This window comes from Amphiprion ocellaris, chromosome 2, assembly GCF_022539595.1.
Source record: "Amphiprion ocellaris isolate individual 3 ecotype Okinawa chromosome 2, ASM2253959v1, whole genome shotgun sequence".
Taxonomy (NCBI): domain Eukaryota; kingdom Metazoa; phylum Chordata; class Actinopteri; family Pomacentridae; genus Amphiprion; species Amphiprion ocellaris.
In genome coordinates this window covers 33591859-33604859 of record NC_072767.1, presented here as the reverse complement: position 1 = coordinate 33604859, position 13001 = coordinate 33591859, and the positions used below count along the sequence as shown (strand labels likewise).

The following is a 13001-nucleotide window of genomic DNA, read 5'->3' as shown; positions in this document are numbered from 1 at the left end:
TCCGGTTTTTCTCACTGTGCACCTGAATAAATGCAGTACAATCTCAAGCTTGACTCTTTCTTTTCTTGTTTTAGCTGTTTCATCTCTTTTATAGTTGTACATGTACTAATACTTTTACCATTTTATTAAATTAGCGTTATAATGTATTTATTGTTGTTGAAGTTTCTAATTTTGTGGCAAACCTAATGAAAACTAAACCATTTTTAACCAAGAAGAGATCATTTCTTTGAGAAAAGTCTCTAACTGAAATCTTGACATGTTTCTGTAACTTAAGCCATTTGAATTTACAATTAAAACATAACAATCACTTTTAGTTTTTATTTCACTCTTTATTTGCACATAGCCTACATTTTCTCATGGGAATACCTGACAGACAGGTACAGGTCTTTGCACAGGTGTTTCCTTTTGCATGGATTTTCCACACGTACACGTGTCTATTGTCAAGCCTTCATCTCAATCTGTCACTTCACCTGTTGAGATTGCATTTGAAGCCAGAAGGCAAAACATTAAGATCACAAAACTGACCATGAACGAAAAATAAAATCTGTGAAAAAAAGCAGAGCAAAATGGATAAACCAAGTACAGCAGTTTGTGGGGGAGGAATAATCACCAGCAAACCTAAAAGGAAAATAACTGAAGCTGGTGACAAGCAAATCATTAGACTGTAGAAGAACCCCAAAGTTCCCTTAAACGTCTATGAAAAGAAGAGACCAAAATGAGTCTCAAAGTGTGGAGAAAGACAGCAAGTGCCTGTGATCCAACTCCTTCCACCATGAAACATGGAGGAAGTCAGATCCTGGTCTGGGCCTGAATCGCTGCTTCTGGAACCAACTGGCTCATTGCAGGATGCATTCAAAAGTGTGCAGACAAATTCTGCCTTTGTGTAAATCAGTTCCTCCAATCTAATTGGTCAGACCTTCATCCTGCAACAACACAATGGCCTAAAACTCACTGCTTGTGCAATCAAAGCTTTTATCAGCGACAAAACCTGACAGATCTCAGATCAGCCAAGTCAGTCACACTACTGAGCATTTTACCAGCTGAAAACAAACATTTACTGAAGACAGCTACTTTCAAAACCTTAAAAATCATTTCCAAAGAAGACAATAGAAGTTCACTTATATCACTGCATCCCAGATATGATGCCGCCTTTACACCCAAATATCCTTTGACATTTATCATTTAATTTACTGTTACACATATTAAAAAGGTGACTCAAGATTAGGATGCCTCTTTGCATGAACGACAGTGATAAATGCTGAAAGTAAATCCTTGCTTTTGTACCATTTGCATGTTTTTGTTTTTTTTTATCTCAAATTCAGTCACTTAAAGGAGCTAAAACATCACATTTCACTCTCTTGCTAATGGCTACCTGATGAGAAAAGTACTTTCACCTTCGGTTACAACGGTGGAAACAAATGCCGGCCAGGAGGAGCAGCTCCTGTTACTCTGTGGGTCAGACCTTGTTTAATTTTTAGTGCAGCACACTGGCTTTAAATTATGGAGAGAAGCTTACATTGATCAGAGGACAAATCAGAAACTGCGCAGTTTAAAGGATGAGACAAACTGATGTGACAGAAAATGAGAGTAAACAAGACTGAAATGAATCTTTCAAAAAAGTCACATGCATGTTTATTATCAGCATAAGGAACTAAAATGATCTAATTGCATATATATGTGTATTATACTACCACTCGTGGAGACTTGCTGGTCAATCATGTTGCTGCACTATCTGATTGGACTTCATTTCTTTAAATAAAAGTGATCACAAAAGAGAAACAGTATAAACTCTAAACAGAAGAAGATGCCTAATTAGGATTAATTTAGGACTTCAGTTTTAAAACCCAACTATTATTCAATTTTTACACACAATAATGAAGCAGAATTGGCAAATTTTAACCTCCTGCATATTCAAATGTACTATATTTACTTATATTCCTTCTAGTAAAAGTGGCCACTTCGCTCTAGTGCTTTCTGGCTTTCACTGGTTACCAGTAAATCTTAGAACTGATTTTAAGATTTTGTTGGTTGTTTTTAGAGCCTTATGTGGGCACCTGACAGGTTATATTACACTATAAAAGCCTGGTTGTTGAGAGAAACAGTTTGACTGTTCCTGAATCTCACCTTGAGACTACAGATTGCTGGACTTTACAGTTTATGCTCCTAAACTACCTTCTTTTTTTAACTAGTGTGCCATTTTACTGTGATTATTTTATAAATTGTCTGTATCTTCTCTGTATTTCAATGTCTGTATTGTGGAGCATCATGTAACTCTGTTTCAGAAAAGTGCTGTATGGAAAAAAGCAATAATTATTATTCATTCATTGAACATTATACAGTCTATTAAGGCTAAATACATTATTTAATGACCACTCGCTACCATTAGTGGGAATTTTCCTTTTGTTGTAAATAGCTTTAAACGTCAGGCACACAGTCAGGCGATATAAAAATTATATTCTTAATTTTATAAAAATGACAAATTCCAACAAACTCATCCAAGTTCAAAAGTTTTTTTTGTGAATTCTACACCTGTTTTTCCTCTTGTTGGCCATTATTATGGAACTGAACTGACCCCAGAGTCGCAGCAGCATTTCACACAGGTGATGTAATACAAGCAATTCTATAGAAACACATACTGCAGGAGAAAACAAAAGCTTTTTCCCCCTCTGTGGCCCTTTAGGGACCCCATGGTTTGACATTCCCTGTGGCCAAAAACACATGGTGGCCTTATTTGTGAGACTGAAACAAATGGTCAGTTTAGACTGAGACTCCAGCACAAGTGTATAAAGAGGAAAACCTCATGAGCTACACTTCCAAAATGAAGTGAAAATATATTAATCTGAATAAAATGAGATGTTTTGCATAAAAATGCTGATGTTTATTGGAAAAGCTTATCTCCACAGGCACAGCGGTGCAGCGTCATGTTAAATCAAGGCTGAACCTATTGGCTAAAGTAGCAAAACAGCCAACGTTGGTATCATGCAAGTAGGTTTTCCATGCATTTTGCATAAGTTTCATGTCTTCTCTACATTCTCTATGGGTAAATAAGCGTATTGTAGCTGATACAGTTTAATGCTCATGTTATAATTATAAAAGTTTGTGTTCTACATTACAGTCATATGTGCTCATTGAATACATTGTGCTTACTCGTCTAAAATGCCTACATTAAGGTGAAATTAGTTGAATCGTTATTGCTTTGGTCAGCGTAACGTAAACCTGGCCGCCTCGCTGACTTGTAAAAACTGATACAGTACATTGCATAAATATTGAACTGAATGTAAACAAACAAGTGCAGGTCAAAATATCAAAAAAGCAGCTTTCAGACTGAAATGTACATGTCACTGCGTCCAGCAAGTGCATTAATGTTTAAATGAATAATTCAAGTATTTTTCTGCCACTCTTAACAAAACAAGCTCGAGTGTATTTCATGCTGTGATTCACATTTTTTCATTGTTGGACAACCATGCTTACTGGTGGAAAGTCATGAGGACCATTTCAGTAGTTTCTCGTTCAGTTTAACGACAGTCGGTACAAAGTGGCTCTCTGTGATGAAGTCTCCAGCGATGATGTTCAGAGAGCCGACTCTGGAGCCGGGAGTTTGTTCTTTAACCCAGCCGAGCAGCGTAGGATACGTGGACATCACTAAGTCCTTCAGGGACTCTGTCGGATGTGTGCAGATGTACTTCAGATCTTCTGTCAGATTGATTCCTGTGACAAAGAAACCTCCTGAAACACAGATTAGCACACATGTTTATTATTAACTCATTAACATGGGATACATACATCCTATTCCTCGCATACGTTTGATATTCAGTAAATTACCTGGTCTGCCGTGTTGTTTCCTGTGTTCGAACTCTTCAATAAGAGCCTCCGCTTTGCATTTGTTGGCCCACCAGTAAGGAATGTGTGGCCACAGTTCACTGTGACAGCTGGAAATAGTGTGTTCATAGGACACAATCACTTGGTAGCCTAAAGCCCACAGGTTTCGAAGAGTTAATGGTTCCTGAAAGCAACAAAATGATGGGGTTAGTTTCACTTCTGTGTGACTTCTAAGGATGAGGTTGGCATTATTCTGTATTTTTCTTATCATCAACAAATCCCATGAAAAGACCGAACAAATAATGTATCAATCAGCTTCAAGTTCATTGGTTCCTACTGAAGATGTAAATCTCCATAAAAGACGTCCCAAATATCTGGTTTCATCAGTTTAGCACTGTAGTTTTTATTAAATGTTAGCCAAACAGGAGTATGTAGTGTGTTTGTTAGAGACTGTTTTCAGCTGTGGACTAATATACATTTGGTGCCTTAGCAACCATCTACAGCAGGATGGTGCACATCACAACAATAAAACCATCAGCCTAATATAGTGTTGGTTCTCCTCGGGTCACCAAAACAGCTTGGACCCTTCAGGATATGAACACAGGACCTCTAGAGGTGTCCTGTGGCATCTGGAACCTGGACATTGGTAATGGCTCCTTTAGGCCCTTTGGGTTGCAGGGTGGAGCCTCCAAGAATTAGGCTTGCTTCCGTCGGATTGGGATCTGGGGAGTTAAGAGGCTGAGTCGACACCTTGGGCTCTTTGTCGTGTTCCTCAAGCTGTTCCTGAACAGTTTTTGTAATGTAGTGGAGTCCTGTTGCCATGGGGAGAGTGTGCCTTGTCTGCAGGGTAAAGCTGGGTAGTAAAAATCAAATTAACTTCCACTCAAAAGCCAAGTCCCAAGGTTTCCCAGCAGAACATTGTCACATGTCTGTGTAGATCTTCAGTCATCCAGGTCCTGGTAATCCTAAATGCTTCAGTAGAAGGCAACTGGAGATTGTTTTGGTTTTTGCTAATGCTTCATGTATCATCCTCAGAAGTTGAAGGTATTAATTCTTATGTCTGATAACAATCCACCTGCATCTAAAGGATCACGTACATTCCTTTGAGAACAACCACGTTCTGGACGGAGAAGACAGATGGTTTGACATAAAAGTAAAGGAAGTCATCTCTATACAAAGGATGGAGTCTATGACACCACTTATCAGGTACTTATAATGCAGTTCTGGGGTCTCTCTCCAGTTAACTTCACAACTATTCACACCTTGCAATGTGATTGAATGTGATTATACGTTGAGATGAAACACCTGGAACTCTCCACCAGACAGTTAGCTCTGAGGAACCCTTCTGGATGAAGGTGAAACATCTTCAAGAACCAAAAACATCTGATTGCCTTTGACAATAGTGCTTAGGTTTGCATTATAATGAGATGATCAGTGACATTAATTTCAACTTTAAATGGTTTTAATGTTGTGGATCGTTGATTTACATCTGACTGAGTAAAAATAGACTTCAGTGAATGTGTTGTTAGTTTTTGACAACAGTGGAGCTATGTTGCACAGATGATTAAGTCACAAGCAACTTTGGATTCACAGCTGTTTTCTGGGATTTGCTGACAATAAGAAACTTGTAAAATATAATGAGACTTAACTTGTAAATTCATATACAAAAGAGCAAGCACAGCTGTACCGTTTTGGGGCAGAGTTTGGAGGTGAATGCGTGGCGGATGGTTGTGAGCAGCAGCATGTGCAGCTCCTGGTTCAGGGCGAGGAAGTGGCTGAAGGAGAGGATGACCACCTCTTTGGGATGAGCGTCCAGCCACTCTCTTATCTCCATCAGGACGGTCTGTCAGTGAAACACAGGGCACCATTTACAAGTCACAGCCTTATTGTAAAAGCTCGCAGCGCTCTCTAAACTTGTAACACTGCCAGGTGCCGTTATCAGGCAGGATTGATTTATGGCTTCAGTCTGCAACAAGATGAAAATATCAAAGTCTGAAACAACTTGAAAGAAGTGCTCTGGATAGATTAGTTTTTTCTTCTGAACACTGCAACTTTGCAGGATAGCTTAGGAGATTTAAATACACTGCATTTATCACACTAGGTGCCTGAAATACTGTCTGCTATATGGTGCATGACTTTCATCCAGGAATTGTGAAGCAATTTACATAGATTGATTGCGCTGTAATGTGACTTATTTCAGAAAATGCACTCATTCAACCTAATGGGAACAGCTTAGTCTAACTGTTTTAATGTTTTCTCAGAGTCTAAGCTAAACTAATTTACATCATGTCAAAGAAGTCATCATTGAGTTTGTTTTTTGTTCAGAGGGCCAAAAAAAGTCACCGCTCAACAACCAACGCTGGCATATCATCTAAAATCAGCAGGCCAGTGCATCTACATTAGAATGTTCCACCACTTTTTGTGTTTAATGCTTGACTCTTTGAGTGTGAACATCTCACAAATGGCACATTTTTAATACGTTTGGTCGAATGATTTCTATATAATGTTGGGCGAATCTAGTGAGCAGCTCCCTGTGAAGCCTCCACTCTCATTCAAAAGGGAAAAATTCTATCATGATGGGAATTGCCAAATCAAATAACTAAGTCAAAATGATTTAACAAGCTGCAAATACTAGCTTTTTAAGTTATTTATAACTCTTTTAAGCTAATAAGGCTAGCCAATAGGATGCACTTAGTACAGTGTGAATAATGTATTCTTGGAAGGTTATAATGTATTTTTGCAAGTTAGACAGTGTATGATATATTATATATTATAATATATTTGAAACTGCTATCACATGCTTGTCTCTCTCCTACCTGTCTCATGAATTAGGTGTGCAGGAGCCCTGATGATATATCCTGCCTATGTGCCCTCAAGTAAAACTGCATAACTTAAAAAATAAACCTTTATTCATTAGATGTAAAAATCATCCTCATTTAATTTACACAACTCAGTGGTTTTGCTGACACGGCTTCCCTAGATCTGGCAGCATATGGTGGTGAATGTTAGCAAACTTTAGACAGATATTGCTCCACATCTGACACTGCTGAATAATAATTACATAACTATTTGCTTCTTGTGCTAGTATAACACTACATTTTAACATTTTCAATGATCTTGCAATTGTCACTTGTGGCCATAGTGTCAGGAAAAGGCATGTAGGGTCATCGCATCCAAAGTTACAAATATTACGTTGATTTAACAGTGATTTTTTTTAACATGGACATGACAAATAAAACAGTAAATTTACAGTTTTATCGTATTTTCTGGAGGATTTAGTGTCAGTGTTGGCTGAGCTTGGTCCCCTTCTGTTTTTTTTCTCTAAAATGATGCAAATTAATTTCAGGAGCATACATTTCACTGTGACAACTTCATTTGTGTGTCATTACTTCACCTGAACAGTGAGCGTGGTGTAAACACCGTGGTAGAAGTACAGATCGGTGGAGCTGTCGTTGGGCCGGTGAGCGATTCTCAGGTCACAGTATCTGACCCCACAGTCCAGCTGCTGCTTTATAGTGAACTCCTGCAAGACATCACATGCAGAATTCATCACAGGAGATCCAGTTTTTAGTGTCACTAAACATATTTTACAATGACCATTAGCTTGGTGATTAATTACCTGTGTTATTGCCCACTTGTACACAAAGGGCCGAATGAGAGGCTTCATGTATTTGTCCAGCTTTTGAAGCAGGTCTGGCTGCATGAGGTCAACAGGGGATCTGTCGTTCATATCCAGACAGTAGGTTATTGCATTGTGGCTGCCTAAATGGAGCAAACATAATACACTTAATCACCATGAGACATGATTGTTCATGCAGTAGCTGCTGAGCTCTAAAAGCTCAACACGCTGCAGTTCACATATTTCACAACACACAGCAGCAATGCAGCTCCAGAAATCTGGTTTGTGAATTTGCAGCCCACAAATGTCACAATATCAAATTTTTACAACAAGATTTTTGTAACCAAAAGAGTTTGTAGGAAATTTGAAAAATATATATCTTTAACTTTGTTTATTGTCTATTTATTGCACATTTGATACACTCAAAACACAAGTGTAGAGAGTCTAGAAACATAACTGGACCAAAATGTAGAAAAAGGACAATTAATTAACTATATTGACAATATAAAGGCAACCAGATAAGCTGATAATCAAAAAACCCACTGGTCCAAACATCTGCCATCAATACAGGGTGTCCCTAAAGTCTGGACACAAAGGCAAATACATATTTTTAAGAAATTACATTTCTAACAACATTTTATTCGATATATAATTTTTTAAACATATTGAATTTAATATATATTTGATAATTAATGGAATGTATATTTCATATAATAGCCATATTTAATCTGTGGAGGCAAAAAAATATAGTTAATGACAGCTCCAATGTGTCCAGACTTTAGTGTCCAACCTGCCTGAACCATGAAGCAAATTCAGCATAGTCTAGATACCAAAGCTGATTATCAACTTGTTAAGTAACACAGGGTTTCTGAGTCTAGCTTTGAGTACTTTTAACTAAAAGGGGCCATTTTGGTACCGGTTCACCAATCGCAAACATGGACAAGAATACACTATAACCATAAACCAATATGAAGAATGTAAAAATATAATACAAGCTAAAAGTGGCACAAGCTGCTGTAGCCAAACACAGGAAGGAAAGCAGATTAAAAAAAATAAAAAATAAAAAGCAGAGTGTGTGAGTGTGTAAGTTAATAGACTGATCAATTTCCTAACCCCATCATTAAGGCGTGAGTTAATTAAAACTGTGTATTACATTAGTGTGCTGCTTAGATGCAGTCTTTTCTCATTAGAAAGTTTTACGCTCACTCTTGCGTCTGCAGCCCTGGTGGTGTTAAATGATCTTCAGTGCAAGTAAAGATCAAATATTTAAATATTTCAACATAATTCAAACCAGTAAGAAGGCTTGCTGCTAGTCTTACAGGTCCAAAAACACATTCAGTGCTTCTATCAGTTTCTCTTTTATTATTATAGCACTGTAAGGCCTTTAGAATGATTGTGTTGAAATTCTTTGCAGCCAACAGGAAAAAAGGAAGCAAAAGAGACTCAAAGCAAAAACAAAAAAGTTTCCTCTGCTGAGAATCTACGAAAAAAAATTATAAGTTTTTAACTGCAATTTTAAAAACAATTTAGTGTTATTTTACAAAATATCCTTGTTTTGTTAATTACAGATAATAACTAGTAAAATCACAGATTAAAGTATTAAAGTTGTAAATCATGTGCTCATTAAAAATCAGTATTTTAATTTTTTTTTCTTTACAATGTTTGTAAAATTACATTATTTTTATTGCATTTTAAATCAGCAAAAGCCAATATTTTATTTTTTTATTTTACAGATATTTGCTATTATTTAAAAGGAAAAATTGGTTATTAAGGACTGACAAATGGTAAATTTTTTTAACTGTTATTTTATAGATTTGATAAATTGCAGATTACAGAAAAAACACATTAACATGATGACTAAAAAATAGACCAAATTTGTGCATAATATCCTGTCTTACAAACAGTAACGTGTGCTTTTACACACTACCTTTATTTACACACTGGTGACAAATACTGTTTCCTCATATGTTGTGACTCAGGAATCTTTCTGAAAACTCAAGAAACACTGTTATATAAATACAATACACAGGCATAACTCTCGTTAGCTACTGATGACAATCAAATATTTCCCTAGTTTGCCTAATAATACAACAATTATAGCAGTGAAATTACACAGTTTTACTGCATTTAAATCACCTAAAAATATAATTATTTTACAGATATTTGCCAACATTTTACAATACAGTATTCCATGTTTGTTTTCTGGCACAATTGTTGCTATATTTACACTTTTTTATTTCTACAGAAGCTGTTTTACAGTGTATTGCCTATATTTAATATCTATACTCCCTGAGCCCCTACAGGATTTTCTAGGAAAGGTGGCACCATTTTCCAAGAGAACTAATAATAGGCAGATATCTCAAACATATCTACCCTTTAAAGCAGTGAAGCCCCACAGAAAACCCTGAGTTAAACCTAAAGCTACTTTACTAAACTTAAATCCTGCTCTGTACTACAAGCATCAAGAAGATACAGATGCTTTACAGTGCTATCAAATAACATGATATCAGTATTTTAATTCATAAATATCACGGTTATCATCAATATCGGTGTATTGCAGCAACCCCAATTTGCTGTATGTTTCTGTATTTAACTATATTGTCTGACTTTGCGCTGCTTTTCTGTATCTGGTTGTGTTTTTTAGTGCATCTTATTATGCAGTACATGTGTTGTACTTTGTGTTGCCAGACTGCTGCTGATGTCCATCTCATTTGTTTGCCTTCTGTTTATTTGCACGCGTTTTCTTTAGCCAGCAGCAGCACATTGAGCTCTTCCATTGTCACCTCAAACTGCACATTTGTCATTTGCGGTTGCACTGAAGGCGCCACGCTGCTGCTGCAAGCCTCCACCTGACAGCCAACCTGGCAACATGGCAGCTTTACCTGGGATGGCCAGGTGGTACAGGGGGGTGTCCCACAGAGCGCAGGGCAGCTCAGACATCCAGCTCTCCATGGGCAGCTCAGCCAGGCTCAGCTCACTCTGCCCGGACACCAGCACCGAGGACATGCCGAGCTGCTGATGAACACACATTTAACGATCACACTCTGTGTTATTCTGGGAGGCAGCTGCAAGAGCGTTCTGGTTAGTTTCGGGGCTCGGATCTGACATTATTCTGCAGGAAACTTCAGTAACGTGAGCGGTGCAGCCCTGTTTATGAGCTCACACTTACTTGATCAAACTGCTGCTGCTGCTGCTTCCTCTTGACGCCCAACCAGTCGAACCGGACCAACCAGCCGCCAACAGAAACTCGCTGTTAGAAGCCACAACCAGCTGCCCATCGCAGATCAGGAGAAAGTGTCACGTCTGTGTCATCAAGCATGTATGATGCGATCCGCTGATAAAAAAAAAAAAAAAAAAGAACAAGAAGAAGAAGAAACGCGTCCTTCCAGCAGCAGCAGCAGCTCAGCCTGGTTACCTTTCACACCTGCTCGGACGCAGAGGACGCAGGGCCCGGAGCATGTCAGATCATCGATTTTCCATAACCGATCCAGGTGCCGGGACGCTGGGTGAGTCCCGGGACGAGCCGCCCGGGTGTCCGTCGGTCCCCGAGGTGCAGCAGGACGTGCAGGAGGGCGGCACCGCTCCGGCTCACAGATCAGCAGATGCAGAGAGTCTCTCCTCTTAAAGAGCCCAGTGAAAACAGGCTGTAATGAATCACAGAGGGACGACAGGGATGCTGCTGCTGCTGCTGCTGCTGCTGCTGCAAAGCTTTCTGGAGCTGGAAACTACCAAAAAATACTGCAGCAATGTTCAGCTGTGTACACAGAGGCTGCTCATGGTGAAACACCTGGGGAGACCCGGTGGGTGTGGACTCAGGTGTGGCTCCTGGCTGGCAGGGATGCAATTGGGCGGAATAAGCCTTTAAAACTATAGGTACTTGGATGGTATTTGGTAGTATTTTGGGAAGATACTGGGTGGAACAAGCCTTTGAAACTGTAAATGTGTGGACATAAACATCTAACACCTAAAGTTGTGGGTTAAAAAAGTATTATTTGGTTATAATAAACCTTTAAAACCACAATTAGGTGGACAAAAAAACTTGAACAGACTCTAGTATTTTATGTGGAAGAAAGATTTTGAACTATAAAAGCATGGACAGAAAGTAGCAATTTGGGTGGAATATACGTTTAAAATAAGTAACTGGACAGGAGGTACTATTTGGTTAGAATAAGCCTTTAAAACAACAAGTAGCTTTACAAATGAAATGCATTTTGGGGGAAATAAACAAGTAAAAACCACAAACTGAGAAAATGTATGATTTGGATGAAATAACGTGGGCTGAAAGTTGTATTTTGGGTGGAATATACCTTTAAAACTACAAAATACTTGGACAGGAAGTAGTACGTTAGGTGGAATAAAGCTTTGAAACTACAAGTTGATTAAAAATAGTATATTGGGAGGAACCAAACATTAAGTTGCTCAATGAACAGCATTATTTGGATTGTTTAAAACAACAAGTACGTGGGTAGAAAGTAGTATTTTGGGTAGAATCAAATCACATGTGATTAGATTCTTGGAGTAGTTGAAAAATGCTGTATTTTATATTGGAGTAAACCTTTAAAACTACAAGTAGTTGGAAAGAATATATTTTTTTGTGTGTGGAATAAGCCTTTAAAATGATATGTTGTTAGGCAGAAATACTATTTGGGGGAAATAAGCCTATAAAACTTGGCTACATTCAAGTGTTTGGACAGAAACCTGTTTTGAATGTTGCTTTTATTGTATTTATGCCTCTTGGATTTGAAATATTGGATGTCACCTCATTAGAACTCTTTGAATCCAATAATGATTCAAAAGGGTATAATCTGAACAGTGAACTTTACTTAATGATGAGCTGTTTGCATTTCATAGGTTGTGATTTGACACTGGCTTGTTTTAAAGGGTCACAAGACCTAGATGATGGAAAAAACTGAGGTCTCCTTTCTTTATGATGTGAGGAAGATGTTTCCAGGCAAATGTAGCCTTTGTATCCAGACTAGATTCAATATTAAAAGAGCTCCTAAAAATACCACAATGTGGCTTTTTTGGAGTTAAATGCTTTATATGTTCACATAAAAATGGCAAATGGCTTCAGTTGCAGCTGTTTTTTTACCTTACAATCTACCTAATGGACTAATGTCTCAGCAGGATTTAGAAAAACTGCTCCATGCATTTATCTTTAGCAATCTAGACTACTGTAACGGTGTCTTTACAGGACTCCCTAAAAAGTCCATCAGACGACTGCAGTTCATACAGAATGCTGCTGCTCGAGTCCTAACGAGGACCAAAAAAGTAGATCACATCACTCCAGTTCTTAGATCTCTACACTGGCTTCCTGTCTGCCACAGAATAGATTTTAAAATCCTGCTGATGGTTTATAAAGCACTGAATGGTTTAGGCCCAAAATACATAGCTGATCTGCTGTCACTTTATCAACCATCTCGACCTCTGAGATCATCAGATACTGGTCTCATTTCTGTCCCTAGAGTTAGAACTAAACATGGTGAAGCAGTGTTTACTCATTATGCTCCACATATCAGGAACAAACTCCCTGAAAGCTGTATATCTGCTCCAACTCTCACTT

At 38.2% G+C, this 13001-nt stretch overlaps 1 protein-coding gene across 3 annotated transcripts; it reads right to left on the bottom strand.

Moving 5' to 3' along the window:
• Positions 1-308: 308 nt before the first annotated feature.
• Positions 309-11193, bottom strand: plcxd1 (phosphatidylinositol-specific phospholipase C, X domain containing 1). Of its 3 annotated transcripts, none has more exons than XM_035946738.2 (7): positions 10608-11193; positions 10321-10450; positions 7439-7581; positions 7214-7342; positions 5507-5662; positions 3823-4003; positions 309-3726 (listed from the first exon to the last, which is right to left on the bottom strand). In XM_035946738.2, the coding sequence occupies exons 2-7, from the start codon at positions 10442-10444 to the stop codon at positions 3482-3484; spliced, it is 978 nt and encodes a 325-aa protein (XP_035802631.2). In that variant the 5' UTR covers positions 10445-10450; positions 10608-11193; the 3' UTR covers positions 309-3481. The 3 variants fall into 3 exon arrangements, with proteins under 3 accessions (XP_035802631.2, XP_054861661.1, XP_035802632.2); XM_055005686.1 differs by having other exon boundaries at positions 10321-10453; positions 10608-11192; XM_035946739.2 differs by lacking the exon at positions 10608-11193 and having other exon boundaries at positions 7439-7538; positions 10321-10453.
• Positions 11194-13001: the final 1808 nt, after the last annotated feature.

Coding starts and splice junctions, on each gene's coding strand:
- plcxd1 (XM_035946738.2), bottom strand. CDS start 10,444: ATGTCCTCGGTGCTGGTGTCCGGGCAGAGTGAGCTGAGCCTGGCTGAG. Junction 7,582..10,320: donor GTACCACCTGGCCATCCCAG/GTAAAGCTGCCA, acceptor TGCTCCATTTAG/GCAGCCACAATGCAATAACC. Junction 3,727..3,822: donor GAAACAACACGGCAGACCAG/GTAATTTACTGA, acceptor TCTGTGTTTCAG/GAGGTTTCTTTGTCACAGGA.